The 25,739-nt window shown below is 47.1% G+C and overlaps 1 protein-coding gene and 1 long non-coding RNA gene across 3 annotated transcripts in view; one reads left to right on the top strand and one right to left on the bottom strand.

The window, feature by feature from the left end:
* The window catches only part of LOC146684484 (voltage-gated potassium channel subunit beta-2-like), a 258,771-nt gene that overhangs the window by 105,360 nt on the left and 127,672 nt on the right, over positions 1 to 25,739 (top strand). Inside the window, exons 7-8 of the mRNA XM_085444737.1 lie at positions 4,162 to 4,206; positions 7,739 to 7,782. Coding sequence (XP_085300863.1) covers positions 4,162 to 4,206; positions 7,739 to 7,782 — 89 coding nt within the window. The remainder of the gene's footprint in view (positions 1 to 4,161; positions 4,207 to 7,738; positions 7,783 to 25,739) is intronic.
* LOC146684485 (uncharacterized) overlaps positions 1 to 25,739 on the bottom strand; it is a 447,043-nt gene that overhangs the window by 309,013 nt on the left and 112,291 nt on the right. The window lies entirely within an intron of this gene.

Genomic DNA, 25,739 nt, shown 5'->3' with positions numbered 1-25,739 from the left:
ACATTAAGCCCATAGCACAAGTCACCATCAAGTGCGGGATCTTCCAAGGAGATGCTCTGTCCCCACTGCTGTTCTGCATAGGCCTGAACACCCTCAGTGAGATAATTGACAAGACTGTCTACGGATACCAACTACAGAATAAGACAAAATAAGATAAGATAAGATGTCTGAAGGTTCTCAGTCATCCAGGTCATCGTAGTCAAAGGAGCTTGCAAAGAAAAGCGTCTGGACTTCTTTAAGTTGCTTGAAGACGTTTTACCTCTCATCTGAGAAGCTTCTTCAGTTCAAAGGTCAAATGGTGGGGAGTCCCAGATTTAAACCTAGTGGGAGTATCCCCCCGCAGAGGGATAAAAGGACCCCCTGATGATGCTCTAATCGCCTGAGCCAAGGTGTGAAATTAGGTGTGGGTCCCAATCAGCCAGGGTTTTGGGTGTGCTCATTGTAAAACCTGGCCCCACCTTATCATGCAAATTCCTGAGGTCAGATGGCCCAGGATGTGAGTGGGTGTTAAGGCGTCTGGGGAGGGAACTCAAAACTGGATTATAGATGGCAGACAGTTGGTGTCGTAAACCACCGCCTCTGTTCAAAGATGGTCGCTCACAGTGGCATCCTCGAAAGAGTGACCTTTGTCCTTAAGATGCAGATGGACTGCTTCACAGACTTAACAATATCGTGTATGCTGTACAGTGCAGCGAGGAATGCCCAGACCTCTACATTGGAGAGACCAAACAGCCACTTCACAAGCACATGGCACAACATGGCTCAGGCGATTAGAGGATCATCAGGGGGTCCTTTTGTCCCTCTGCGGGGGGATACTCCCACTAGGTTTAAATCTGGGACTCTCCATCATTTGACCTTTGAACTGAAGAAGCTTCTCTGATGAGAGGTGAAACGTCTTCAAGCAGCTTAAAGAAGTCCAGACACTTTTCTTTGCAAGCTCCTTTGACTAAGATAAGATAACCTTTATTAGTCCCACACATGGGAAATTTGTTTTGTCACAGCAGAAAATGGACAGTGCAAAAGTTATATAGCAAAAATTAGAATACAATACAAATAATATACTGTACACAACTGTACAGAATAGAATAAAATACTATATACAGTAGAATAAAATATGCAATAGGATAAAAATAGAATACAAATGCTATATATAACTGAGTAAAAATACAACTTTGTCAGAAAAGAGTATTGCACTTAGTCTTATTGCACATGTGTGGATGTGTGTGTTTGATCAGCTGCAAAAGTCTTTGTTGTGGAGTCTGACAGCAGTGGGGAGGAAAGACCTGCAAAATCTCTCCGTCCCATATCGTGGGTGCCGCAGCCTGCCACTGAAGGAGCTGCTCAGTGCTGTCAGAGTCTCCTGCATGGGGTGGGATATGTTTTCCAACAGGAATGAAAACTTAGCCACCATTCTCCTGTCACTCACCACCTCCACTGGGTCCAGAGGGCATCCTAGAACAGAGCTGGCCCTGTGCATCAGCCTGTTCAGTCTCTTCCTGTCCCCGGCAGAGATGTTGCCGCTCCAGCAGACCATACCATAAAAGATGGCTGAGGCCACCACAGAGTCATAGAAGGTCTTCAGGAGTGGGCCCTTCACTCCAAAAGACCTGTGTCTCCGCAGCAGGTACAGCCTGCTCTGCCCTTTCCTGTAGAGGGCGTCTGAATTATGAGTCCAGTCCAGTTTGTTGATCAGATGAACACCAAGGTACCTGGAGCTGTCTACAGCCTCAATGTCCATACCTTGGATGTTCAGTGGTTGCAGTGGAGGATGCTTGTGCCTGCGGAAGTTTACCACCAGCTCCTTGGTTTTACTAGTGTTGATCTGGAGGTAGTTCAGCTGGCACCAGTCCACAAAATCCTGGTTCAGTCCTCTGTACTCCTTGTCGTCCCCATCAGTGATGAGGCCGACTATTGCAGAGTCATCAGAGAACTTCTGCAGGAAGCACTGGATGGAGTTGTGGGAGAAGTCTGCATTGTAGATGGTGAAGAGGAATGGGGCCAGAACCGTTCCCTGTGGGGCCCCCGTACTGCAGACAACCCCGTCTGACACACAGCCCTGAGTTATTACATACTGTGGTCGGTTGGTGAGGTAGTCCAAAATCCAGGTAGTATGGTGATGGTCCACTCCTGAGTTCTCCAGCTTGTCCTTCAGGACTGTGGGAAGAATGGTGTTGAATGGAGCAGTTGTCATCCAATTACATAAAATTTAGTATAACTAACTGTGACCACTGTTGCTATCACGATATTACTTGGATATTAACCGGTTATTATTTTGGTAATTGAGTGGCAATAATTTTATTACATACTTGTTTCTACCTTGTCACCCTTACCTAGAACTTTATTACTAAGCTGTATAAGAAAGTGCAACCAATAACGCTACTGAATTAGGGTAGACTGTGGGACTCCTGTGTCAGCTGTTGGTTACTGATAGGGCCAGCAGAATGCAGCTTTGACAATCATCTTTGCAAAAACACATATTCCATATTCCAGTCTACATGGTGACATGGTGATGTCATGAAAACTGTCAGACAGTGAGGTAAAAGCAATTTTCCATGCACAAAGAGTGCACAGTTGGGATAAGATGTTGTTGACTTTAACTGAGGACAAAACTGCATGGTACCGACTACAGAATGGAGCAGTTGTCAGCCACCTCCTGTACATGGATGACATCAAGCTGTATGCTAAGAGTAAACGAGACATCGATTCACTGAACCATACCACCAGGATATACAGCAATGATATCGGAATGTCATTCAAACTGGAGAAATGTAGTCGGATGATAACAAAGAGAGGGAAGGTAGTAAGAACTGAGGGGATCAAACTACCAGAAAGCAACATTGCAGACATTGGGGACAGCTACAAGTACCTGGGGGAAGAGGCGCTAGAAAAGCTGCAACCACCAAGTACCTGCAGAGGGCAAGGCAAGTCATGAGAAGTCAGCTGAATGGTAAGAACAAGATCTGGGCAATCGACAACTATGCCCTGCCCGTCAGGTACCCTGTTGGAATAATAAGCTGGCCAAAGGAGGAGATAGAAGCCACTGACATCAAGACAAGGAAGCCCCGACCATGCATGGCAGGTTTCACCCCAAGTCCAGCACCCTGAGGCTGTACGCTAAGCGGAAGGAAGGAGGCCAGGGACTAGTGAGTGTCAGCACCATAGTCCAGGATGAGACAACAAACATCCACGAATACATCACGAAGAGCTTGTGCTCAGTGAATACCTCAGGCAGCAGAAACCCAAGAAAGGGGAGGAAGGCAAGGAACCATCATGAAAGGACAGACAACTGCACGGTCTGCACCACCGGCAGATAGTGGAGGTGGCTGATATCCAGAAATCCTACCAGTGGCCGGACAAAGCTAGACCGAAAGACAGCACGGAAGCACTAATCATGGCAGCACAGGAACAAGCACTAAGCACAAGATCCATTGAGGCTGGGGTCTATCACACCAGGCAAGACCCCAGGTGCAGGCTGTGTAAAGATGCTCCAGAGACAATCCAGCACATAACAGCAGGGTGTAAGATGCTAGCAGGCAAGGCATACATGGAACGCCATAACCAAGTGGCTGGCATAGAATACAGGAACATCTGTGCCAAGTATAACTTGGAAGTCATGAGATCAAAATGGGAGACGCCCCCACAGGGTGGAGAATGACCGAGCTAAGATCCTGTGGGACGTCCAGGACATGGACAAAATGGTGATGGCTAACCAACCGGACATAGTGGTGGTAGACAAACATAAGAAGACGGCTGTAGTGATAGATGTAGTGGTTCCCAATGACAGCAACATCAGAGAGAAGGAACACAAGAAGCTCGAGAAATAGTAAGGACTCAGAGAAGAGCTCGAGAAAATGTGGAGGGTGAAGGTAACAGTGGTTCCGTTGGTAATCGGAGCAATAGGTGCAGTGACTCCCAAACTAGACGAGTGGCTCCAGCAGATCCCAGGGACAACATTGGAGATCTCTATAGAGTGCAGTCCTAGGAACAGCTAAGGTACTGCGCAGGACCCTCAAGCTCCCAGAGGACCCAAGCTTGAAGGATAGACCGCCCGCAGAAGCGGGGATATATATACACCCTCCACATTATTTTTTTTCAGTAATTATATTTGAGATGACTGGAATCCAGCAGTCTGATTTTTGTGTTTATTTGTATTTTCTCAAGGCGCTCCAGTTTAGTTATCACCACCAAAATCTTCTGGGGTGGAAAGTAAGTATTCATTGTCTTTTCTAAAAGTATGCATGTTTTCTCTCTCAGGTTGCCCACTCATCTCACTTTCTATGATGATGATGATTAATTATAAGAGAATGGTGCTGACAGATAGATACAACTATCTAGACCTTGAAGGCAATTATCAGAATCAAAATCAAAATCCTTAATAATCCCTAAGGAAATGGTGTGGTTACAATTGCTCCAAGACAACAAGAACAGCAACAGACTGAAATAACTTAATTGATACAACATGTAACAAAGTTCCAAGTATGAGAAATAGCTCTAATATGTGCAAGTAGCTTGATTATAAATTTCCAGAATATTACAGCAACTACATATATATGATTGACATTTTAAGATAAGATAAGATAAGATAAGATAGGGTAAGATAAGATAAGATAAGATAAGATAAGATAAGATAATAAACAAGATAATCTTCTTGTTGAGAACCGGTTCCCACTGTTTCAATTCCTTGGAATTGTTTGCCAGTTTTGCAAACGATTCCCTTATCGATTCCAGTCGCCCCGAATGACGTCACCACATTGCGGAGTGTCATTTACCTGGCAGGAAACACGGCGCCTAAGCGGCTCAAACGCTCAAAAGTTTGGTTATACTTTACGACAGGGGTGTCAAACTCAAATACACAGTGGGCCAAAATTCAAAACTGGAACAAAGTCGCGGGCTAACATTAATATTTATTGAAATATATTTATTCCTCCAGATATAAGAATGAATCATATCTTATGGACTCAAACACGTTTTGCTGAAAAACTGAATATGGAACAAGCAAAGCTTAATACTAAACCTAAACAATATATATATTAGCTGTATAATACCAGTAGGCCAGCTCTGATAGTAATTTGGTATGGCTTCGCGGGCCAAATGTAAGTAGGCTGCGGGCCAAATTTGGCCCGCGGGCCAGAGTTTGACACCTATGCTTTACGAGAACGGATGACAACAGGGCAACTTGCAGTACTTGAAAAGTAGAGATTTCATTTAAGGGAGGAAACACTACGAATATGCAAAAGCATTTGCTCACAAAACACGCAATAACCTTAAATGAATGTCGTGTTTTTAATTCCGCTCTGGACTCGTGAATCTCAACCCAGCAGCAGCGGAAACGTTTGCACGTCCTCTCCCGTTAATGCGGCAGGTAAATAATCAACTAACAGTGCATATTATGTTAGCGCGATCTGCCTTATTACAAAACCTGCCATTACTGTGCGCTGCATTTAGGTGACCATGATGAGAGAGACAGACAGAGTCTGGCTGGCTCAGATGCTGGCAGTTCTCGCTGCAGTCTACCGGTAGCGTCTCCTTTCAGGCCAGGATAGACGAATGTCACCGAGCAGTGACTAAGTTTGTGGTCAAAGGCTTGCACCCATTTGCCACAGCAGATGCCCTGGACCTTGGATGTTCAGTGGTTGCAGTGGAGGATGTTTGTGCCTGTGGAAGTCTACCTCCAGCTCCTTGGTTGATCTGGAGGTAGTTCAGCTGGCACCAGTCCACAAAGCCTTGTGTCAGTTCTCTGTACTCCTTGTCGTCCCCATCAGTGATGAGGCTGACTATTGCAGAGTAATCAGAGAACTTCTGCAGGAAGCACTGGGTGGAGTTGTGGGAGAAGTCTGCAGTGTAGATGGTGAAGAGGAACGAGCCAGAACTGTTCCCTGTGGGGCCCCCGTGCTGCAGACGACCCTGTCCGACACACAGCCCTGAGTTCTCACATACTGTGGTCGGTCGGTGAGGGAGTCCAGAATCCATGTAGTGAGGTGATTGTCCACTCCTGAGTAGGGATGGGTATCGTTTAGGTTTTATCCGATACCAGTACCAAACTTTTGAAATGGTGCTGGTGCTTAAACGGTGCTCGAACCGGTGCTTAAAGAATGGAAGACACAAACTTGTCCTAAAACCTCTCATATTTAGCTATTTTTTTGTAAACAGATAACAATGTTAGCCTTTTCTGCAGCTATAGGGGATTTATGGTATCACTCTTGGCTGGAAGCAGTGCTTAATCAATGGAAAAAAACACAAACTTTGTCCAAAAACCTCTCATGTTTAGCTGTTTTCCACTGTTTTCTTTGGTCATTTTAGCCTTTTTGGCCAGGGCGAAGGGAGTATCTGCCATCAAACAAGAAGATAGCCGCATGTAACTATGACGTGTTTGCTAGTTCACCTTACATGCATTAATGTAATAACGTGGTTAGCCTACTCAGCGTAAATTACACACGAACAACATTAAGTTACTCACGCAGAGAAGAACGGCTGCTGCTGCCATCATCATCCGTCATCATTTCTGCTACACTGGCAGGGCTAGGGGCCAGGACTCTCCTCTTCGGGTTTTCGGGGGATGTTGCTAACTCCGGGTCAGATACCAGGCACCACACCCGCAGTAGACGTGCTCGGTGTGAGGTCTCGCAGCAAGCTATCAAATACAGTGCATTTCTCGGCTTTTAAAAAACGCTATGCGTCGCCAGGTGTTTCATCAGATTTGAGGTGTTCCCTCCTTTGCACAGTATCACCTTAAAGCACTTGTTGCAGGCTGCTGAGTTTGCATCTTTTACTGTGAAGTACAGCCAGACTTTGACCACTTCGCCTTGGGCATTTTTAATCTGTAGCTCTGCTCTAAAAGAAAGTACGTACCTAGGCCCGCCTACTACGCTTGCAAAGGTAAAATGATTGGCTAGAATCCAAAGTGTATGACATCACAGGAAAAAAAAAGCACCGAAATGTGCGTTGCTTTTCGGTCTGGTTACTACCGTTTATGTCAGAACCGGTGCCATCGTGGCACCGGATACCAGTACCCATCCCTACTCCTGAGTTCTCCAGCTTGTCCTTCAGGACCGTGGGAAGAATGGTGTTGAAGGCACTGGAGAAATCAAAGAACATGATTCTCACAGTGCTCCCAGCAATGTCCAGGTGAGAGAGGGAACGATGTAGGAGGTGGATGATGGCATCATCCGCTCCAATGCCAGGTTGGTAGGCAAACTGAAGTGGGTCCAGTGATGAGCTCACCAGGTGCCGAAGCTGAGCCAGGACCAGCTGCTCCAGGGTCTTCATCATTCGTTTTACTCTAAACTGTAAAACTTTATTTGTTATTTTCACAGTAAATGCAACTATTACACTGTGTACGGTGCATCAGATAAAATTGTAGCAGGAATGACTTCCTGTGTTGTTCAGTTGTGCATTTGCCTAATCTCAGTCTCTCACTGAACATGCTCCAATGACTGGCTAATAGTTATTGACTGGGTGGAAGGTATTGTCCAACATTGTCTTTATCTTGGACAACGTCTGCCTCTCCGACACCACACAGTAATGGAGGCTGGAGTCCAGTTCTATCTCCACAAGATTTGTAGCTAAACGGATCAGTTTATGGAGTCTGTTGATATCTGCAAACTTTAACCAGCTACCCCAGCATGCAACAGCATGGGAAAAAGGCAAATACTTTTCCAAGGCTATCTAATCTATCTGTAGTGTTGTTAAAAAGTACTATTTTAAATTTTGAATTTAATTTATTATGTTTTTTTTTCAGAGCAGAAATGGAGAGAGGATTATCTAGAAAACATATACTTGAAGGTAAGATTATTAGCTACAACTGTGAATTTGAAATCTTTTCCCCCAGTATGCAAACATTGATCGTTTGCATACTGGGGACCAGTGTTGGTCAAGTTACTTGAAAAAAGTAATCAGTAACTAATTACTGATTACTTCCCCAAAAAAGTAATCCCGTTACTTTACTCATTACTTATTTTCAAAAGTAATTCGTTACTTAGTTACTTTTTAAAAACACGATTTACAACCTGAATAGGTGATAAAGCAATAGATCTTTCAGCCCAATTCTACTTTTTCTACATAATCCATCATATAAAATGTAATCAAATGGAAAAGTCTCTTTTTTTAACTTGTTTTATCAGTTTTAATCTTTTAACTTTATGCATCAAGCAAAAATTTAATTATATGCAACATTCTCTGACTTGAATAAATTAGTTTGACATTTAAACCTATTTTCTACACATTCCAGCACATAAAATAAAATATTATTTTGTGTTTACACTCACTCTTTCAAATAGATGCAAGTAAAACACAGCAGAAAATGAATAAAGTCAAAGACTCAGCGGTCCTGTTGCTCTATTTTCACCTGTAAAGCAGGACTGCGGTAGGCGGAGGTTTACCCAGGTGCAGGTGTGCCACGGTCAGTTGAAGAATCCGCGAGTTTCTCTGTGAATTTGTGCTTGCTTGGACGTTTAGGGGGGTTTTTTTTTGCTGTAAAAAGAAGTTTTCTTCCCACGCACGATGGACGCTAATGTTTTTGTCACTTTTTATGGAATCAAACTCAAAGTAAGGTCAGTACTTCCATGCTTTAAACGCTGCACGCTCATACTCTCTCCCACAATCGATATGTGATCCATTGTTGATCTGCACACAGGTGTTGTCACTGACGGCGCACTCGCTTACGTCACTGTCGTGAGACATTCTCGCAAAAAATCACGGTTTTAGTAACGCAGTAACGCAGCGTTCCTACGGGAAAGTAACGGTAATCTAATTACCATTTTTGCAATAGTAATCCCTTACTTTACTTGTTACTTGAAAAAAGTAATCAGATTACAGTAACGCATTACAAGTAACGCGTTACTGCCCATCTCTGCTGGGGACATAGTTTTGTTTTCTTCTTTATCACCAATTACGTTTTTAGTGTGTTTTTCAAAGAAAAGCAATTCATAATTACGTGAGAATTAGATGCTTGAAAATGAGGGAAAACAATTTTCTAAGCATGGAAAATAAAAATATTGGTTTGTTGAATGTCTCCAGCACCAGACCTGGGTTTAATTGCATTTTAGAAAATAGCAGAAACTATTTTTAAACATATGTTTTAAATTTTTAAATAAATGATTTAGTTAGCATTTTAGCTGTGATTGTGTTAGATTATCCAGTTGTACATAACAGTGGGAATAGGTTTGTCTACAATTTTTGTACATAGACCCATAAATGCTTGTGAAATTGTTTTATTTAATCCACTGAAATCGAGCAGACAGTCTACACTTGATTTGTATCTTTACTGATTAATTTAAAATCTCTTGTCAAAACATGCCTTGACCTAAATATTAGAATAGTTTCTTAGCAGGATAGACTTAAAATGACGTCTGATGATTTGAAAAGATACGTAATGTCTGAAAGCTAGTATCAACTAGTCAGATGTTTCTGTCTGATGTCAGACTAGCAAAAATATATCTATACAATTAATACACCCATTGCATAAGCTTGTTCCACATTGTTGGCAATAACTTGTTCCTTGTAGGAATATATATATATATACAGTGGGGCAAAAAAGTATTTAGTCAGCCACCGATTGTTTAAGTTTCCCCACCTAAAATGAGGACAGAGGTCAGTAATTTGCACCAGAGGTACACTTCAACTGTGAGAGACAGAATGTGAAAAAAAAAATCCATGAATCCACATGGTAGGATTTGTAAAGAATTTATTCGTAAATTAGGGTGGAAAATAAGTATTTGGTCAATAACAAAAATACAACTCAATACTTTGTAACATAACCTTTGTTGGCAATAACAGAGGTCAAACGTTTACTATAGGTCTTTACCAGGTTTGCACACACAGTAGCTGGTATTTTGGCCCATTCCTCCATGCAGATCTTCTCGAGAGCAGTGATGTTTTGGGGCTGTCGCCGAGCAACACGGACTTTCAACTCCCGCCACAGATTTTCTATGGGGTTGAGGTCTGGAGACTGGCTAGGCCACTCCAGGACTTTCAAATGCTTCTTACGGAGCCACTCCTTTGTTGCCCAGGCGGTGTGTTTTGGATCATTGTCATGTTGGAAGACCCAGCCTCGTTTCATCTTGTCACGGTTTGCCGGGGCAAGCCGTGTGGAATATTTAACGGACCCAAGATGCAGACTGCTTAAGTGGAGGATGAGCTTTATTTACAATCGGATAAGAACAACAAAAGGGGTGGCGAGAAACAGAACGGTAAAAACTCTAAACTGGGAAAACTAAACTAAACACAAAACCAGAACACTAACGAGGGTACCTTGCAGGGAGAATGACCAGGAAGCTGGAGGAATAAACACAGAATGGCGGCGAGGAAAATAACGCAGACGAACCAGCAACTACCATGACAGAAGACACAACTTAAATACACCCAGAGAACACAGGGAGATTACACGCAGGTGGGGAACACAGCTGGGAGTGATTATCGTGACGAGACTAGGGAGGCAAACTGAAAACACTCACATAAGACGCAGACCTTCACAATAAAACAGGAAACACATACACGCAATGACATAACACACCAACTTAACACAGACTGGGGGACACAGAACATAGGAACATGAACAGAAGAATACAAACACCCAAGGTAACCAAAACCACAGAATACTAATAGACTAAACATAAACACGGAGTCGCAGACTCCGGACCATGACAGGACCCCCCCCTCAAAGGCTGGCTCCAGACAGCCCAACAAAAAAACAGCCAGAAAAAACAGAAAACAACCTGACCAGGGCGGGCGGCGGGGGTCCAGGACGGAGGGCTCGGGGAAAAACAAAACAGGAGCACCAGAAGGTCAAAAGACAAAAACAAAAACAAAAACACGAGTCCAAAACCAAAGAGGTCAGGGGGCCGGCCAGCACAGGAGTCCAAACAGTTCAGGGGGCCGACCGCGCGGATGGCAACGGCGGCGTCGTGGACACAGTTCGGGAGGCAGACCGCGCGGAAGGCAACGGCGACGACGACAGCACCGGTCCGGGGGCCGACCGTGCGGAAGGCAACGGCGACGACGACAGCACTGGTCCGGGGGCCGACCGTGCGGAAGGCAACGGCGGCCACTCAGGCGAAGAGGGTCCGGGGGCCGGCCGTGCGGAAGGCAACGGCGGCGACGAAGGAGACGACGGAGCAGTTCAGGGGGCCAGCCGCGCGGAAGGCAGCGGTGGCGCCCCAGTGTCAAGCGTACTGGCCGAGGCCCGGTGGGCACAGGACCAGACGGACCAGACGAGGCCGGACCAGACGGAGCACAGGCTGGAGCTGGACCAGGCGAAGCACAGGCCGGAGCTGGACCAGGCGAGGCTGCAGAGGCTGAGGTCGGACCAGGCGAGGCTGCAGAGGCTGGACCAGGTGAAGCACAGGCTGAAGCAGGACCAGACGAGGCTGAAGGCTCTGAGGCTGGACCAGATGAGGCTGAAGGCCCTGAGGCTGGACCAGACGAGGCTGAAGGCTCTGAGGCTGGACCAGACGAGGCTGAAGGCTCTGAGGCTGGACCAGACGAGGCTGAAGACACGGAGGCTGGACCAGACGAGGCGGAAGACACGGGGGCTGGACCAGACGAGGATGATGAAGCGCAGAGTGAGCGAACGCCAAGTGACAGCGCCACCAAGCATGATGAAGCTGCAGCAGGCGAGGATGATGATGAAGATACAGCAGGCGAGGATGATGATGAAGATACAGCAGGCGAGGATGATGATGCAGCTGCAGCAGGCGGCTGAACGGGCTCCTCGGGCCCCCCAGCCGACGAGGCAGGAAGCTGAACGGGCCCCTCGGACCCTCCAGCGGAGGCAGGAGGCTGAACGGGCCCCTCGAATCCTCCAGCGGAGACAGGAGGCTGAACGGGCCCCTCGGACCCTCCAGCGGAGACAGGAGACGAAGGCCGGAGCAGTCCCTCGGACCCTCCAGCGGAGACTAGAGACGAAGGCCGGAGTGGTCCTACGGACCCTCCAGCAGAAGTCATCACTAAGCCAGCAGTCATGGAGTCCTCTGGCAAACACGAAGGCAACTGGCAATGCACTGAGCACGGGCTCTGCACAGGCAATGCTGACATGGCGCAGTTCTCAGGTAGCTGCTTAGACTTCAGGGGTCCAGAATCAGCTGGGGACTGAGACCTAGCCTCTGGGGAAGCCCTGGAGCGGCAAACTGTGCCAATGGCGGCTGAACCATGAAAAGCACCTTGAGGTGAAATTAAACTTTCTCCCTGCATGGAGTGAATGAGCGAAACCGGTGATACTGGAGCCAGAGCTACGGGTAGCGGGGGCACTGGAGCTACTGGGGCCGGCGCAACAGGCGGCACTGGAGCTACTGGGGCCTGCGCTACAGGCGGCACTGGAGCTACTGGGGCCTGAGCTACAGGTTGCTCTGGAGGCGCGGGGGCCTGAGCTACAGGTGACTCTGGAGGCGCGGGGGCCTGAGCTACAGGTGACTCTGGAGGCGCGGGGGCCTGAGCTACAGGTGACTCTGGAGGCGTGGGGGCCTGAACTGAAAGTGGCACTGGAGACTGAGCTGAAACAGGCACTGGAGACTGAGCTGAAACAGGCACTGGAGACTGAGCTGAAAAAGGCACTGGAGACTGAGCTGAAACAGGCACTGGAGACTGAGCTGAAAAAGGCACTGGAGACTGAGCTGAAACAGGCACTGGAGACTGAGCTGAAAGCGACCCTGGAGACTGAGCTGAAAGCGACCCTGGAGACTGAGCTGAAAGCGACCCTGGAGACTGAGCTGAAAGTGACCCTGGAGACTGAGCTGAAAGAGGCTGCTAACTGAGCTGAGAGTGGCTCAGGCGACAAGCTGTTCATATCATTATCTACCGCACAGAACACAGCCCCTGAATGAACCGTCACACAGTCCGAAAACGGAAAAGAATCCTCACTCACCACAGCCGGCGATTTAGAAGTCCGAACGTCCGGCTGTGGGGTGGCGCGACGGCGCGATCGACGTTTCTTCCCCGCAGATGGCTCCGACGGGCCGGGCAAAATCACGTCCGGCGAGTCGGGCTGCGAGGTAGTAGTGGCGGAGAGAAGGTGTGGTGTGAGGTGGAGAAAGGCCTGTATGGTCGGGGAAAGCGATTCCAATAGCCATGGCAGGCCGGAAAAGAGCCGTTGCAGCCAATCTTCCGCTGCGCGGCGAAGCTCTTCCGGGGGGTGTTCCAGCCATAGGCTGATAAGATTCTCCACAGTGAAAATGATATCGTCCTTTAGCTCCTCAGAAGGGTTGAAAGCTGCTGGGTCCATAGTGGCTGGTTCATACTGTCACGGTTTGCCGGGGCAAGCCGTGTGGAATATTTAACGGACCCAAGATGCAGACTGCTTAAGTGGAGGATGAGCTTTATTTACAACCGGATAAGAACAACAAAAGGGGTGGCGAGAAACAGAACGGTAAAAACTCTAAACTGGGAAAACTAAACTAAACACAAAACCAGAACACTAACGAGGGTACCTTGCGGGGAGAATGACCAGGAAGCTGGAGGAATAAACACAGAATGGCGGCGAGGAAAATAACGCAGACGAACCAGCAACTACCATGACAGAAGACACAACTTAAATACACCCAGAGAACACAGGGAGATTACACGCAGGTGGGGAACACAGCTGGGAGTGATTATCGTGACGAGACTAGGGAGGCAAACTGAAAACACTCACATAAGACGCAGACCTTCACAATAAAACAGGAAACACATACACGCAATGACATAACACACCAACTTAACACAGACTGGGGGACACAGAACATAGGAACATGAACAGAAGAATACAAACACCCAAGGTAACCAAAACCACAGAATACTAATAGACTAAACATAAACACGGAGTCGCAGACTCCGGACCATGACACATCTTCAAAGTTCTCACTGATGGAAGGAGGTTTTGGCTCAAAATCTCACGATACATGGCCCCATTCGTTCTGTCCTTAACACGGATCAGTCGTCCTGTCCCCTTGGCAGAAAAACAGCCCCATAGCATGATGTTTCCACCCCCATGCTTCACAGTAGGTATGGTGTTCTTGGGATGCAACTCAGTATTCTTCTTCCTCCAAACACGACGAGTTGAGTTTATACCAAAAAGTTCTACTTTGGTTTCATCTGACCACATGACATTCTCCCAATCCTCTGCTGTATCATCCATGTGCTCTCTGGCAAACTTCAGATGGGCCTGGACATGCACTGGCTTCAGCAGCGGAACACGTCTGGCACTGCGGGATTTGATTCCCTGCCGTTGTAGTGTGTTACTGATGGTGACCTTTGTTACTTTGGTCCCAGCTCTCTGCAGGTCATTCACCAGGTCCCCCCGTGTGGTTCTGGGATCTTTGCTCACCGTTCTCATGATCATTTTGACCCCACGGGATGAGATCTTGCGTGGAGCCCCAGATCGAGGGAGATTATCAGTGGTCTTGTATGTCTTCCATTTTCTGATGATTGCTCCCACAGTTGATTTTTTTCACACCAAGCTGCTTGCCTATTGTAGATTCACTCTTCCCAGTCTGGTGCAGGTCTACAATACTTTTCCTGGTGTCCTTCGAAAGCTCTTTGGTCTTGGCCATGGCGGAGTTTGGAGTCTGACTGTTTGAGGCTGTGGACAGGTGTCTTTTATACAGATGATGAGTTCAAACAGGTGCCATTCATACAGGTAACGAGTGGGGGACAGAAAAGCTTACAGAAGACGTTACAGGTCTGTGAGAGCCAGAGATTTTCCTTGTTTGAGGTGACCAAATACTTATTTTCCACCCTAATTTACGAATAAATTCTTTACAAATCCTACCATGTGGATTCATGGATGTTTTTTTTCACATTCTGGTTCTCACAGTTGAAGTGTACCTCTGGTGCAAATTACTGACCTCTGTCATCATTTTAAGTGGGGGAACTTGCACAATCGGTGGCTGACTAAATACTTTTTTGCCCCACTGTAGCTGATGACAGTGACGGGGGGAGAAAACTGTTATGCGGGGGAAGAAACCGTTCCGGATCCGAGTGAAGGATCTAGAGCTGGTGCATGACTTCTGGCTCGCCGACATTCAAGACCAGTGCATCATTGGCCTGGATCTGCTGAGCCGCTGGGGGGCCTGCGTCAACACCGCAAAGCTGGCTATCAGTCTTGGCGGAGAGACTTTTGCTCTCCAACGCGGCCAAAAGCAGGGAGCGGGGACCAGACGAGACAGGCGTTGGGCAGCTGCCGCTCAGCAGATTTCGAATGCCGGTGGTCATCTCCACTCGCCTCAGCCTCTCAGCCTGACAAACCTCCTTCGACTGAGACCATCGAGGCTGTTGATGACCTTTGGCAGCGCAGCAGCGTAGGCCTCAACGTCAACCAGCGCCAGCGGTTGAGGTGCCTCCTGGACGAGAATGTGGACATCTTTGCCGCCAGTGACAAAGACTGCAGGCAGACGAGTCTGGTCCAGCACACCTTCGACACCGGCTCTGCTCAGCCCATCCGTCTGCGCCCACACCGGCTGCCCCTCTCGAAACGGCAGGTAGCGGAAGAGAAGATCCGTGAGATGGCTGCGGCTGGGGTGATCGAGCCATCCAATAGCCCATGGGCGGCACCCGTGGTTCTGGTGGGGAAGAAGGATGGCAGTCCGAGGTTCTGCGTGGACTTTTGCCGTCTCAATGCAGTCACCAAGAAGGACTCGTACCCGCTGCCGTGGATCAACGAGGCCCTAGATTACGTTACCGGCTCCAGTTGGTTCAGCTCCCTCGACCTACGCAGCGGTTACTGACAGGTGGAGCTAGCCCCCGACGCAAGGCCTAAGACTGCATTCACCATTGGATAGGGGCTGTGGCAGTTCAGGGTCATGCCATTTGGGCTCTGCAATGTGCCAGCGACGTTTGAGAGGCTGATGGAGAGGGTGCTCGTGGATATCCCTCGTAGCCGCTGCGTTGTGAGCCTGGATGACCTGTTGGTGCACGGTGGCGACTTCGACAGTGCACTGTCTCACCTGAGCGAGGTCTTGAGTGCCATCCGACGAGCTGGGCTGTGGCTCAACCCTGCGAAATGCCGCCTGTTGGTGAGAGAGACCACGTTCTTGGGCCATGTGATCAGCGCTCGAGGTGTCGCCACTGACCCCGCAAAAGTGGCTGCGGTCCAGGACTGGCCGACTCCCTCGAACGTCCAAGAACTGCGGAGCTTCCTGGGCCTAGCCTCCTACTACCGTCGGTTCATCAAAGGGTTCGCGACAATGGCCAGCCCCCTCCACCGCCTGGCTGACAAGGGACAGGTGTTTGGCTGGGGGGATGCCTGTGCTGCGGCTTTTGCACAGCTGAAGGAGGCCCTCACCAGAGCCCCAGTTCTGGCCTACCCCGACGCAACCTTTCATTGTGGACACTGATGTGGGGTCGGGGCGGTCGGGGTGGTCCTCTCCCAGCAAGACGAGGCTGGAGAACGGGTGGTGGCGTACTTCAGTTGTGACTTGGGGCGAGCCGAGAGGAACTACTGCATGACCCGGCGGGAGCTGCTGGCCGTAGTGCTAGCGGTGCGGCACTTCCAGCCATATCTGCACGGCTGTTGGTTCCTCCTGCGCACTGACCATGCATCTCTGACTTGGCTCCTGAACTTCAAACACCCAGAAGGGCAGGTGGCCCGCTGGCTGGAGGTCCTTCAGGGCTATGACTTCGAGATCCAGCATCGGCCAGGTCGACAGCATGGCAAGGCTGATGCCCTCTCCAGACGGCCCTGCATAGCCGTCGAGTGCCGCTACTGCCTGCGACAGGAAGAGCGGGACCAGGAGGTGCTGGGGGTGGCTACTGCTCAGGCCACAGCCGGCGGAGGGGGGTGGCTCCTGTACCGGAGATGGCGGGCCCCCGGTCAGGGCAGAGATCTCCTGCAGCTGTTGGTGCCTCGGTCGCTGCGGTCGCAGGTGCTTGAGCTAGTCCACGGCTCGGTGGGGGCAGGACACTATGGGAACGCCAAAACTCTCCGCCGCCTCAGGGGACGGTTCCACTGGCCTGGCTGTCGACGGGATGTGGAACTTCATGTGCACTGCTGTGACACCTGCACGGCACAGAAGGGCCGCTCCACTGCCCCCCTTCAGCAGTACCTGGTGGAGGCCCCAATGGAAAGAGTGGGAGTGGACGTCCTAGGGCCTTTCCCCGTCACAGAGTCAGGGAACCGGTATGTGTTGGTGGCTATGGACTATTTCACGAAGTGGCCAGAGGCCTACGCGGTGCCGGACCAGAGCGCAACGACGACGGCCGAGAAGCTGGTGGAGGAGATGTTCACCCGTTTTGGGGTCCCGGCTGAGCTCCACAGTGACCAGGGGCGTAACTTTGAATTGAAGGTCTTCGGGGAGATCTGCCGGCGACTGGGGGTGGAGAAAACAAGAACCACATCGCTCCACCCACAAAGCGATGGCTTGGTTGAGCGCTTCAGCCGCACGCTGGCCACCCAGCTCGCCATTCTCACCAGCCGCCACCAGCAAGATTGGGACCGACATCTGCCCCTGGTCCTTTGGTCGTATCGGACTGCGGTGCAGGAGTCCAGCCAGTGCACACCTGCCACTCTGATGTTTGGATGGGAGCTCCGGACGCCTGTGGATCTGGTGTTCGGGTCCCCTCCCGAGCCGGAGATTGATGGTGGGTCAGAGATGGACTACTACAGGAGGCTCAGGGAGCGGCTGCAGGTGGTTCATGACTACACCCGCCAGGCGCAGGCCAGCGCCGGAGTATGACAGAAAAGAGCCTACGGCACCAAGTGCCGAGGGGGGGTTTTCATGCATGGCGACAAGGTTTGGGTGTACTGCCCGGTTCGCAAGAGAGGATTGTCCCCCAAACTCTGCAGTCACTGGCAAGGGCCGGCAGAGGTTGTGGAGCGGCTAACAGACGTGGTGTACCGTATCCGCATGCTGGGCATGGCGCATGGTGGTGTTGCACCGGGACAGGCTCTCACCGTACTGACCGCTCGCTCCAACAGACGCCGGAGCAGGGGATGATGGTGGTACCGCATGTTCTGACCCAAGTGACTTTTCCCCCGCCGGTCGTGACCGTCCGGTGCACCAAAAGAAGGTACCTGGACATTTGCAGGACTTTGTGTGGGGTAATGGGGTCGTCGGGGATGACTGACCCCTTAGGTGGGGGCTATGTAGCGGGTCAGGGCTGTTCGGGGTTCTGTTTGTACAGTTATGTTTTGTTTATGTTGCCATAGTGACAGGTGACGCCCTCTCGCTGCGACGGTGTGTCCTTCCAGGGTCAGAGGGCGGCCTGTGTTGTTGTTGTTGTTGCCACGCTGAGCAGTTAGCTAGCGGCAGTGTTCTTCTGAAATTGTGAATAAACGGTTGTGCTCCCTGGCTAGCTCACGGGAAGCAAGACCAAACGATACCTCAGTCTCCTCCTTGTCTGAGCTCGCCATATATATATATATATATATATATATATATATATATATATATGTACAGAAACATCTGTGCCGAGTATAACCTGGAAGTCCCGCGGTCAAAATGGGAGACGCCCCCACAGGGTGGTGGTGAATTACTGAGCTAAGATCCTGTGTGACTTCCAGTTACAGACGGACAAAATGGTGGTGGCTAACCAACCGGACATAGTGGTGGTAGACAAACATGAGAAGACGGCCGTAGTGATCAATGAACTGGTTCCGAATGACAGCAACATCAGGAAGAAGGAACACAAGAAGCTCGAGAAATACCAAGGGCTCAGAGAAGAGCTCGAGAAGATGTGGAGGATGAAGGTGGTCCCAGTGGTAATCAGAGCACTAGGTGCAGTGACTCCCAAGCTAGGCGAGTGGCTCCAGCAGATCCCGGGAAAAACAGCAGAGATCTCTGTCCAGAAGAGCGCAGTCCTGGGAACAGCTAAGATACTGCGCAGGACCCTCAAGCTCCCAGGCCTCTGGTAGAGGACCCGAGCTTGAAGGACTGACCACCCACAGGAGCGAGTGGGGATTTTTATTTTTTATATATATTAGTGGTGTCAAAATTAACACGTTAACGCAAATTAATCCGCCATCACGGTCAATGTGATTAAAATTTTAAATGCAATTAACACATCTGGAGTGCAGAATGACTCAAAATCCCTGAAAAGTCTCTGTCAACGCATTTCGGGGGGTTTATCCAAGTAGGGTTACCTTCGCACATGCACAAATGGGCAGTTGATCTTGTAGTGACAGGCAGCTGAACCAACAGACTCAATATGAAAGATGATAAATGCACATCGGCCCTCTTGAAAGGGAATTTGAGTATCAAAAAAATAACAAGATGGCACAGTCGACTGACGTAAAGTATTATGCACATTGTGCAAGAAGGAATTTTCTTTTCACCAAAGCACTTCCAGCGTACAATATCATATTGACACGAAGCATACGTTAGCCGGGGATGCTGCTAGGACTTTGGCTAATGCGTCAACCAGCTAGCGACAAACCTCTCCCGGGGACTCAGTAAGTGTACCTCAGAAATATTGACTGATACAATTGCCAAGTGGATTGCAACAAACTGCAGACCTATTAATATCATTGAGAACACGTGAAAAAAGTAATAGTACACCTTGTGTCAAAATTTGATTGATGACCCTAGCCTTGACCTTTTGACATTGCTGGAAGTACTCCAAAAATGACTAATCGAATCCAGATGTGACTAATTTGATCCATATGCGTGACGAATTGCATCCAGTGGGGGAGGTACTCCGCAAGTGACTAATTTGACGTGATGAACTGCATCCGGTGGGAAAAAAAAATTCTGTTTTGTCCAGAGAGGGAGGGGGTCGGTGGAGGGATGGTTGAGGAAAAGTTCAGGGACAATTCTGATCAGAGAGGGAGGGGGGTCATTCCAGGGGCATGAAAAGTCAGGGGGGTAACACAGCAGATTTCTGATGAGTCAGTGGAGATCAGAGCGCATGCTGCATAGAGAGACAGAATGGTCGCAGCAGTTAGTTTTTCACAGACAAGAGTTGAACTCATAGTTTGAATTCTGTTTAGTACATTGTTTAAATGATTCAGTCTCTATTATTAGCATCAATATTATGGCAAAGATCTTGATAACCATTTTCACCTACAAATGTAACCACTTTCTTGGTAAAGACTGAGGGCTATTTCTTTTTACAATAGCAGCTTTAGATGTATTTTACTTTCTTATATTAACCTTATTACAGATGCAATAAAATAAATACCTTTCAGATTATCAGACTAATAATGGATTAAATTTATATAGCGCCTCAAATTCATTCACTCTCACATCCACATACTGGTGGAGGCAAGCTACACCAGTGCTTGTAATGAAAAAAGAAGGACTTTCTATTGCTTGTAACCTACAGAGTACCATGCAAAGAATTTCATAGAGACCTCCCACTCATCTCCTTGTATGTGTAAAAATAACCCTTAGTTAAAAAAAGCACCGCGCCCATATTCAGAACTCGATCCTATTTAGCATCCCAAATAATTTTATTGAAGCTATTTTACCCCTCTGTGGTAAAGAGTTTTCTTTTTTTAAGAGTCACTTTTACGACAGGTTTATTATTTTTTAAGAGATTGAGAGAAGGAGAGAGAGAGAGAATCGATCAAATTTTTCTACAACACGTTATACCACTCCGGGTCTGGAAGGGTGATATAGCATGGACCAGTCGGATGACTACGTCAGATGGAAGCATGACCAGAAGCGTGGCAGGGACTTTCCCAGTAACCGGAAGCTTACCGGGACTTTCCCTTTGACCTTCATCCTGCTCCATTATCAACCATTAAATGTTTCCTAAATATTGCTGTAATGTAACAACAAAGTTAGTTTGTTAAGATCAGACATTCCTTACACATTCCCGCAGACTTGAGTTGTCACCAAATTAGCTTCTGTGGGACAAATAAGCTTCAGGGACTGACTTGTTTTTTAGAACTGAACTTTAGAGACCTTTGACACTTGGATGTTAGCTTTATTTTTACCAAAAGAGAAATTTGACCCTCCGAAACTAATATCAGATAAAAACAAAACAAACAAACAAAAAAAACCCCACAATGCTGTTTAGTTGTGGCAAACAGTAACCACTTACCTCAACTTTGACATTTTTTTTTCTCAGCCATTTATTCTGAAAAGAAATAAACATGTTACAAGGACAGATATGGACAGTTTCGAGACAATGCACATTGCAGAGTACATGAATGAGAAGTAGGAATTACTCCTCTCTATACTTACACTCCTTCCTAACAAATGCCAAGTCATCATCTCCATATTGTGTGTATGTGTGTGTGTGTATTTTTCCCACTTTTCGAGTTTCATTGGAGTGTACTCAAGTGCACAAGATGGAAAACAGTGTATTAGTTTTTTAAGCCATTCACCGAGTCCCCGGTCTAGCTACGTCAAGATGCCATTCATTTAAGAGACTAATTTTTTTAATTTAAATTGTGCTAAATCACTTTGTTCAACACAGCCCGGAGTAACATTAAAAATAAAACATATTAGAACTCATTTTTGTTGGACACAAGAACAACTCGAGCATCTTTTTTGGGAGCCGAACTAGGGCTTACAAGTTTGCCGTTCAAGGGTCCAGACACTCCCACAGCGCAGACTTTGCTATCCGCACAGAGCATTTCTGGTGTGGCTTATGCTGGGCTTACACTGTGCGATTTTTGAGCCGATTTTTGAGTCGTGCGACCGTTTTGGCGATCGGCCCGATTTTGGCCTTCATCGTGCGTCGTGCATCGTGTAGTATACGTGGGGTAACGAGACGCGATTAACACCTCACGACCAGCTCCCGATCATCAATCGCTTGGTCGGGAGGATTTCAAACCTGCTTGAAATCCTCGCGACCGTCGTGAGGGTGTCACCGCAGTTTGTCACACTGCGCACGCGCAAACACAAATGTCAGCGAAAAAGACGGCGCAGCACGGCAGTGCAGCGTGTGATCTGGACACAAGCGATGGAGGTACAACTTGTAGAACTTTGGAAAGCTCATCCGAGCCTTTTCGATGTGGCCTCACAAAATTATCACGACCACAACAACCGTGAAAATAGTTGGATCTACATTGCTGCTCAATCACAGCTGCCTGATCAATGTTTTTCATTAGCAATTTAGCAAAGTTGATGGTGGTGGTGTGCGTGTCTGTGTGAGTGAAAGACAGAGAGAGAGAGCGAGCGACAGAATTTCTGTTATAACCTTCATTTTATGGACGCACAGTGTGAGCACTCAGGTCGCATCAGAGCATCGGGTCGTATAGTGTGAGACCCTGCATCGTGACCTATGAACTTCTAACCCCTGCGAGTCAATCGTACAGTTTGAGCAGGAGCTGAATCGCGCGACTGAAAAAATCGCACAGTGTAAGCCCAGCATTAGGCCAAAGAGACATTACAGCGTGTTTCTCTGCTCCCGGTAAGCATGTCTGTTATAGCCTGCGCTTTAAAATGCCTCTTTGATTATTCAAACAGTGTTTTAAAATGTGACTCATTTGTTATCCAAAATATTTTATCTATGTTACTGATTTAAAATATACATATACATATCTCTCTCTCTCTCTCTCTCTCTCTCTATATATATATATATATATATATATATTAGGGGTGCAACGATATTCGTATTGATATTGAACCGTTCAATACAGTGCTGGTGCGCATATCTATCGAACAATACAAATTTTTAAATTTATTTTATTAACTTTTCTTCTGACGATGCTGTCTGTGTTGAGAGCTCAGTGGATCTGCGTTCGACTACTCCACCTAGGCTGCACTGTCGAGCGCAGATCCACTGAGCACAGCGGAAGCTAGCAAGACAGAAGGTGAGCTCGTTGCAACATGGCAAATTTACCCTCCCCCACCCTCATTCAGATCTGGCCTTTGGAACTATTTTGGTCTTCATGTGAAGTATGACCCTGAAGGTAAGCACGTCATGTCGGATGTGCCACCCAATGCTCAATTACATGGGTGGGAACCAGTGGCGGTCCTAGCCTGTTTGGCGCCCTGGGCGAACACTCCCTCTGGCGCCCCCCCCCCCCCCCCCCCCACACACACAAAAAGCATATTAAGGATTGTACATTAACATAAAACTCTTGTATACACACACACACACACACACTAACACACACACTAACACACACACGAAGAGAGAGAGATTATGCATAGTATGCAAATGGCTATCAAACAGCCATCATAATTCGTCATACAATGAGAACAGGAAGAATCAACAATTGACAATGACTAATTGATATTAAAATCTGTAACATAATGGATTGTTTGGAGTTTAGTCTGTTACTGTTGCTATTTTTACCATTTTTTCTTGGAGCAACTGTAATCCACATAATTTCCTTAGGGATTAATAAAGTATTCTGATTCTGATTGTTTCAGGATGACCTGCCATTATCCAATGACACATCTGCTTCACTTTGTCTAGGGTGCATTTCTGAGATTTTACACAACCCAATGAATACATAATGGGCTTGGATTTACAACATTATAAATGAAATGTGCTCTATTTGGAAGCAGCAGGGCCCCTCCCCTTTCGATGGCTTGTGTGTGAGACTTTAAATCATCAAACTGTAAATTTTAAATTGTTATCGATCCCTTTACCCCGAGTCCTAAAGTGTATATTTATTTTCTTACTCTTCTTATTGTTTGTTTACTTGCACTGCTGTAACTGGAGCCTCGTCGTCTCGTCTCTCTATATACTGGACTGTATGTAGCGGAGATGACAATAAAGTTTACTTTGACTTTAGCAGCGAGCAGGCGCACTGAGGGCTCTCGCGCTCACTTTTCGTGTACAGAATTTTGAAAAAACATCGGTGCAAATTATAAGTCTGTATTATAATGTCTGGTGTTTTCGTGTTTGTTGGTTTGTTTTTATTTTGTTTTACTTTGTGAGTTGGTTATTAGATGCTGCTCCAGCCGGTCAGAAAATCCCCCGCCGCCCCGCCCTCTCTTCTCTGCGCCGCAAGCAGCAGGCGCACCTCGCAAACGGAGGGCGCCCTCCAGCAAATGGGCGATAGAAAACCGATCGGTGCATATGCCATTCCCAATATGCGCTGTCATGACGTCGGGGCAGTTGGCCGTCCAGCCCCATGCACGGGGCGATCCACGGTAGCTCGTTAACGGAGATTTGCCGTGTTGTGGCGTTAACGTCATTTCAGATTAACGCTGACAGCACTAGTGGGAACAAAATGAATATGACTGCACATTTACACCGACATCATCCTAGTGCAAAGACAAGTGGAAGCAGACAAAAACAACAAGCACGCATGCTACAAACTTTATCCGAGTCATTTAGACAGCCGTTAGCACATGATTCTTCTTATGGGGACCTGATATGTTTAATATGCTGCTGAGAGGATAGCCCAGAAGAAGCGTATAGTATAGCTTTTATTTTGGAAAGAGATATTTCTCTGTAATAAACTCTCTTTTCCAAACATGAGTGATTTCTCGATCAGATATATTTATTATTTTATCCCTTTGTTGTTTCAGCAACATTAAATTTTAAAACTGTACGTTTGAGTTAAAATATATATTTATAATTTTAATAAATGACAAATTAAAAAAGCATGAACATTTTCTTGTATTGAAAAAATATCGAACCGTGACACCAAAGTATCGAACCGAATCGTGAATTTTGTGTATCGTTGCACCCCTAATATATATATATATATAACAACACACCCAGAACGCCCCTGCGGGCGGTTTTATCCTTCAAGCTCGGGTCCTCTACCAGAGGCCTGGGAGCTTGAGGGTCCTGCGCAGTATCTTAGCTGTTCCCAGGACTGTGCTCTTCTGGACAGAGATCTCCGATGTTGTTCCCGGGATCTGCTGGAGCCACTCGCCTAGCTTGGGAGTCACCGCACCTAGTGCTCCGATTACCTTTGCAGGTGGCATCCAGATATATATATATATATATATATATATATATATATATATATATATATATATATATATATATAGCACTATATGTCACGTTTTTAGCTCAAACAGACTCTTGAGCATATTCATATAGCAAAATCCACAATTGGCATAACCAGTCTGCACCCTAACGCACATCTTTGAACTGTATGTTAATCAGTACATGAAGTGTACCTCTGAAAAGCGTCTTTATCCATCATTTGTCAATCTACTGATTTGTTTTTTAATGTGACACCTGCAGTTTTCACAAACTGCGGATGATGAAATCCTCTTTATTTTAGAAAATGTCTTTAAACTATCGCTGTTCCTACTTACTGAGTTCCCTAGCTACTTCTTTACTATGTTAATAAACTATTTGAACAAGACAGGTATCGTAGATTTAAAGACACATCTTAATTGAAGCAAACACAAAAAATCTGGAATGAAATTTATGTGACTGTTCATTTAAAATCCAACAGAGAGTGAAAATCCAAGAGCTGCTGCAATCCTCTGCATTAATGATCTCTCTGTTTCTCTCTTGCTGTGTGTGTGTGTGTGTGTGTGTGTGTGTGTGTGTGTGTGTGTGTGTGTGTGTGTGTGTGTGCGCGCTCATAGAGGGGAGGTCACGACAGGAGCTTCCTGAGTTGACTCGTATGAACCATAAAGTCAGTTTGGACTGAGGACTTCCCGAGCAGTTGTAAACATAGAAGTACATCAAGTCTTGACAAAATTATTTTTTATCTACTTCATGCACATTGCATGCACAACAATCCAAATCTCTGCATCACAATGAGTGCATTAAAATCATATTGCTTTATGGGGGCAATATCACAAATCTTTATTAATTACCGTAGTTTAATACTAGGGAACAAAAAAAGGAGGAAAGAAGTGTCACTTCAGCAATGCTACTGGGAGACAGAGGTCTTAACATGTCCTTATAACAAAAGACTTAAAACACAAAAAAACTCTAATATCAGTTACAGCTGG

This window comes from Copadichromis virginalis, linkage group LG20, assembly GCF_057382275.1.
Source record: "Copadichromis virginalis isolate Kocher_CV1m ecotype Utaka linkage group LG20, C_Virginalis_male_GT1.1, whole genome shotgun sequence".
Taxonomy (NCBI): Eukaryota; Metazoa; Chordata; class Actinopteri; order Cichliformes; family Cichlidae; genus Copadichromis; species Copadichromis virginalis.
This window is presented reverse-complemented; position numbering and strand designations above follow the sequence as displayed.